This window comes from Octopus sinensis, unplaced genomic scaffold (assembly GCF_006345805.1).
Source record: "Octopus sinensis unplaced genomic scaffold, ASM634580v1 Contig16874, whole genome shotgun sequence".
NCBI classification, from domain to species: domain Eukaryota; kingdom Metazoa; phylum Mollusca; class Cephalopoda; order Octopoda; family Octopodidae; genus Octopus; species Octopus sinensis.
The window spans coordinates 7501-13830 of NW_021834643.1; the positions used below are offsets into that span (position 1 = coordinate 7501).

At 36.0% G+C, this 6330-nt stretch overlaps 1 protein-coding gene across 1 annotated transcript in view; it reads right to left on the minus strand.

Moving 5' to 3' along the window:
* Positions 1-850, minus strand: part of LOC115230946 — a 2260-nt gene extending 1410 nt beyond the window's left edge. The window contains exon 1 of the mRNA XM_029801051.2: positions 1-850. This exon is cut by the window's left edge and continues 1410 nt beyond it. Coding sequence (XP_029656911.1) covers positions 1-332 — 332 coding nt within the window. The 5' untranslated portion in view covers positions 333-850.
* Positions 851-6330: the final 5480 nt, after the last annotated feature.

The following is a 6330-nucleotide window of genomic DNA, read 5'->3' on the forward strand; positions in this document are numbered from 1 at the left end:
CGAATCATCATGGGGCTTTTTGGTAAAGTTAAGCAGGAATACGAACCACTAAGAGAAACAGCCGGACTGATTCGATCGGAGTACGGAGCACTGCTTTCGCTGGTTTGACTCCGTACATCATCTTCTTGCGAAAACTTCTCTTCGCTCGACTGACGGGAGACATCTCCTGAACAAGGAATAATAAACTGCGGTATTGAACTGGGTGTAACCAACGTACCCCCATATTTCGCCTGGCTGTCCTGTCCACTACAACCACCTGTTATCAGATTGGCAGCGACGGTAACTTTGCATTTACTCACAAACCAGTCACGTAGTTCTTTGACCGATTCCATTGCGCTCGCGTCACTTCAATAGCATTAAGCAGCCGTGCCTTCACATGTATACAGAGCGACAGCGAGAGAGACACCACTTCAAACATATGAATAGTCCAGTTGCAGAAGCGTACCGAAGCTCGTACGGTTTACTCTGTGTATGGATGTCTGCATATGTTCATATGTATGTGCCTATGTGTGTGTGTGTGTGTGTGCAGGTTTGTGTGTAGGTGTGGATAAGTATGTGACGTTTCTCAATGTGTGTACGCTTTTGCCTGTGTATGTGCGTCGCTGCTTATACGACTGCTAATGTGACTGCGAATGTCCTGCATGCGGTGTGTTCTGTATGCGTGCGTCTGTGTATCTGTGTGTACGCGTGTATATGTGCGCTTCTGCACGCACGTGCTTGCTTTAATATTTTGTTGCAGGCTGTTTGCACGTATGAGTGTGTATACCTGGATGTATGAGTTCCTGTGTTCGTGCGTGCGTGCGTACATGCATGTGTGTTTGTGTGTGTGTCTGCGTGTGTGTGTGTTTCGTGTGTGCGTGCGGGCATGTATATATATATATGTGTGTATGTGTGTGAGTGTGTGTTGTGTGTTTATGCGATGTACCTCAATGAATAAGTGACTGGATGTAAATACCTGATTAATATGTTGTGCTGTGTATATCGGTGCAAGCAAGTGTCTGTGTGTTTATACGTGTATATGTGTGTATACTTGAGTCAGAATACGGATAGGATAAGTATAGCCACTTACACGCACGCACACATACACATATAAATATACGCAAATACAAGTGTGTCTATATGTGTGTTTGCATGTATATTTAGGTGACTATATGTATATATGTGTGTATGTTTACGTGCGTGTATAAGTATGAAAATTTTTAAGTTCCTACGTAATATACATATACAAATATACATTCATGCATATACATACGCATGTTTGCATGCATGTATGTGCACATATATGCATATATATATATATTGTATATGATATATTTATATATATATATATTTATATATATATATATATGGATGTATGTTTATATTTTAAAATAAACTAAATACATCACTAAATACATGGCGTAATCATATCAAAAACATACGTGTATATATATATTATATATATATATAATATATATATATATATGTATGTATGTATGTATGTATGTATGTATTTATGTATGTAGTCTGATGTATGTGGTATGTATGTTATATGTATGTATGTGTGGTATTATGTATAATATGTATGTATGTATATGTATATATGTTTGTATGTGTATATATATTATATATACGTCTGTGTGCGTGCGTGTATGAGCGAAGTATGTAAGCGTATATGACCACCAAAAGTCTTTAAAAGTAAGTTTCTGTAATTTTCATGCTGGACTGCGTATGTAAACTCTGTAATATATATATGTATATATATATATTATATATTGCAACCGGTGTATAATCCAAAAAGCGTGTATATAATCCGAGAATGTGTACAATCCAAGAAGCGGCAATATTTAAAACGCAAGAAATTTCCGTAAACTGTAAACTACACGTCTTATCAGTTTCACTCTCTCCTCCCCTCTCCCATTCGCTCTCACTCACTCTCTTGTTCTTTTACTCTCTCTATATCTCTCTGTCTCGATTTCTCATCCTCCCCTTCCATCTCTCTCTCTCTCTCTCTCTCTCTCTCTCTCTGTGTTTGTGTGTTTGTGTCTGCGTATATATATATATCTATATGTGTGTGTGTGTGTGTGTGTGATCGCGTGTATGTATTTATATTTATGTCTATGTATGAGTATATATATATATATAATATATATATATATATATAATAATAGATAGAGAGAGAGAGAGGGTCGGGGAGAGATAGATTTAAACACAGAATATATATATATATATATATATATAAACTTACGAGTCGAAACAGGGGCAGCTGATGAAGGGGAATATTCCTTGTATTGTTTGTCTTGTACTCTGTTTTATCGCTGTGAAATAAAGTCCGTTTTCTTGTTTGTTTTTATGTTTTCGTTTCTCGTTGTGTTCTACCTTTATTTGTGGTGTCCTGTACTTATATATATACATGCATGTATGTATACATATAGATGTAGGTATGTACATATATGTGTGTATGTATGGATGCATATGTTTTATTTGTTAAATTGTTAGTATATATATATGCAAATTATACTATATTATATTTTGTGTACATATAGGTGGATAAGTGGGTATATAATTTGTACGTGCATACATATGTGTGTGCATATGCGTATGTGTGTGTATCAGTATATATACATATATTTGTCTATGGCCTCGCCAGACAGGAGTTATGCGTGTGAGAGACAGAGGGAGCTGATGTATACTTGTGTTAAGGTGTATATTTTCTGAATGCGTATGTTTGTTTGTAAGCGTGTAAAATTTGTCTGGGATAGTATATTATATGTGTGTGTGTGTGCTTGTGTTTGTGTGTGTGTGTGTTTGCTTCACCTTGAGTGCGCATGCGTCTGTTTATGGGCGTGTGTGTCACTTATGTTATGGTAGCGTAGGTAAACGTTGAGAATATGGTGACATTATGTATGTACGAACTGTGTGTGTATATGTGTGTGTGTGTATGTGTGTGTGTGTCTGTGTGTGTGCGTGTTCGTCTTTTTGTGTGTGTGTGTACCGGTCAGAGTATTCGTGTACCTGTGTGCCTGTATGGGTGTGCTCGTATGTGTGTATGTGTGTTTGTCTTTGTGGTGGTTCGGTTTGTTTAAGGTTGCGTCAATGTTTTGTATTATAAAAGAACATCACATCCGTGATTAGATGGTGTTGGTGTCTGTGAACTTAACTTAGCAATGTGCAAAGGGAAAGAAGCCAAGATACGTGGGTTCGAACAGTGTCAACTCACCACGTATAACTATACGTATGTATGTAGATATATGAATATATAAACACATATATATATATATCAATGGCCACACCCACACATACATACAAACAGACACGCACACACACACACGCACACAGACACGCGCAAACACACACACACACACACGCTCGTTTATTCTCTTCAGCCATACCAGGCAGGAATTGCAGCCATCCTGGGACCCCACCTGAATATACGTGTGTAAGTGTGCACGAGAGTATGTATCATATATATATATATATATATATATATATATTTCATTCCAAGAAAGTTAGAGGTTGTGAATCCAACGAACTAAGGGATAATATCTATCCAATATACTGCTGCTAGAATACCCAATTATTTATACACAAGTGTTTTTTATTGCATTGCAATTACATTACTGAGTGTACTAAATGGGTGAAGGTAAAGAGATATTTTACCATTAATTTATAGAGCAATAAAAAAAATGGAGGGGATCAATAGGCGGTATTCATCAACTTTTAGACATTATATTATGTCAATTTATTTATTTACTAAAAGGAGAATTATAACAATATACATACATGTATAACATATTATGCTTTACATATAAAATATATAAAATATAAAAATATCAGTAATCATTAAAATATATAACATATAGCAATAGAAATTGGGATATATATATATACTAGCAAACGTCCCCCCCCCCGGTCCATTGGACGGTTTGTTTATATGAAGAGGGTTAACTTAGACGGTGTTAAGTTGTGGAGATGTCTGGTGATTGTATGGGGTTGTTACTTTTGGTTAGGGCATTAAAGATTCCTGAGACGTTAAAACTGATGACTGATTCTTCTAAATAAGGAAAATTAATTGATAGTGAATCTTAACACAGTGAACCTTTTCAAAATTGTCATGAGGCCAATAAAATGAAGGGAAGCTGTTCAGCCCACAATATATACAACTTCCAATTGAATCGGACATCATAATTAACCTTAAACTGTTTGCACTCAAGCACTTTCACATTAGGATAAGCACAATGTACTCTTCAATAGCACATACCTCATGTTTGTACCTATACGTAAGACTAATCGCTGCTTTATCTCCAAAGTGAAAATTTCGGAGTGATATGTAAGCAATAAACAGTTCTTTGGCTTTTGCATTTGACGACTGTTGTTTTACGTATTTTATTTCGATTTGGACTGGCGTAGTAGTGAGAACTACGGGATAAGTAACATTAGTTTCGAATAAAAATATAAATGAAAGTTTTAATCACTCAATGGACAGGCAAACAAAAACTGCAACACAATAAAGGTCCAACAATGGTTAGAGAAGTCTTTCTTCTCGCAAAACCGACACAAAAAGAGTTGAAACTCAGAGGTGAACTAACACAATGTGCAATAAAATAACATAAGGCATGTTCTTAGCAAATAGATTTTATTTCAAAAATTGAGCAATACAGCTTATTTCAAGTTAGATGAGAAACGTTAGGCAAGGTTACATCTAAGTTTCCGTCTACCAAATCCACCCACAAGGCTTTGGTCGGCCCGAGGCTATAGTAAAAGACACTTGCCCAAGGTGCCACGTGCCCAAGGACTGAACCCAAAACCATGTGGTTGGTAAGCAAACTGCTTACCACACAGCCACTCCTGCGCATATTGCTTTATTTTTACTCACTTAAAGTAACTGCCTTTTCCAAGTAGTTTTTCATGTCAGTTGGTTTATTGCACGGAAAACAGTCGTAAGAAGACATTTGACCGCGAATGGACGTGGTTGATTACAGTTAATTAAAGTTAGAGTGATATGGATTTTTTTAGCAGCTTACAAATGTGTGAAAACGCAGAAATAAATACAATTGTTTGTGGTCTAATATTTAAGTGAAACTGAGACTGTATTTACAAATAACAAGCTTTAATTACATATAACTGTCATTTAGATGTGAAAACATTGAAATAAATTGTTTAGAATCCCGGTTAAATAACAGGATGGCGGAAGAAACAGGACAAAAAGATTACAAAAATAGAAATTCTCACTTTGAAACTGATAATTTTGAAAATATTTTTAGATTACGGAACGCCCCGCTCTCTCATGTATCCATGTTTAAAATTTCAGCACAATCGGATGAATAATACTCGAGTTATAATCCCACAGAAAACAGACAGAACGGGATTTATATATATATATATATATAAATCACCCTTATTATTTTAAATTTAAATTTAAATAACTATGTTCTCTAACCGGCAAAATTCACTGCAGAGAATTATTTTTTGCAGAATTATTTCCGGTATTTTGGCGCGCCAAAACGAAGACTTTTCAAATATAACCCCAAATGTAATTGGTGGAACTATATGCATGTTCAATCTCATGCGGACATCACGTGTATAGTTCTGCAAATTATATTTTGCTATGACGATTACTCTGACGAGTTGCGGACATCTACGTAAGTGATTACGTAAATGGTAAAAACGAAACTGGTTTGTGATTAATCTGAATATTTTGTATCTTTTCATTTGTCTTGCTCGCTTACTTTCTAGCGTTTGCTAAATTTTCTTGAGAACATTGCTTTCTTAGTTGTAAGACCATAGGGGGTCGACTTCGAGCATAATGGATGTCCACTTAGTAGTCATCCCTCTTATATGTATGCAATATATTTATATATATATATATATATATATAATAGTTATCGCCATACTAATATGGCATTCTTATAAAAATAAGAAAAAAGCTGTCCGCTTATTAGCTCCATGTGGCCATCGCCTTAAGTTAGCTATTTGATACACAAACTGTATCCATATAACCTTCGAACAAGAGAGGTCAGTCGCTCCACATTACTTGACCGGCAGCTACAGACGCGTTTCGGGCTATTGCCCCTTTTCAATGCAGCGTAGCCAGCCAGTAGGTGTCGCTTCCGACAATCTCTGTTCGATGGTTTTATTTACCTAGTTTCGGTGGAATACATCCACTTGTTTTCAATGATAGAAATATTAAAATAACTAAGTCTCTCTAAAAGAGAACAGCGGCAGCGTTCCCGGAAAATAATAGTTATCGCCATACTAATATGGCATTCTTATAAAAATAAGAAAAAAGCTGTCCGCTTATTAGCTCCATGAGGCATCGCCTTAAGTTAGCTATTGATACACAAACTGTAC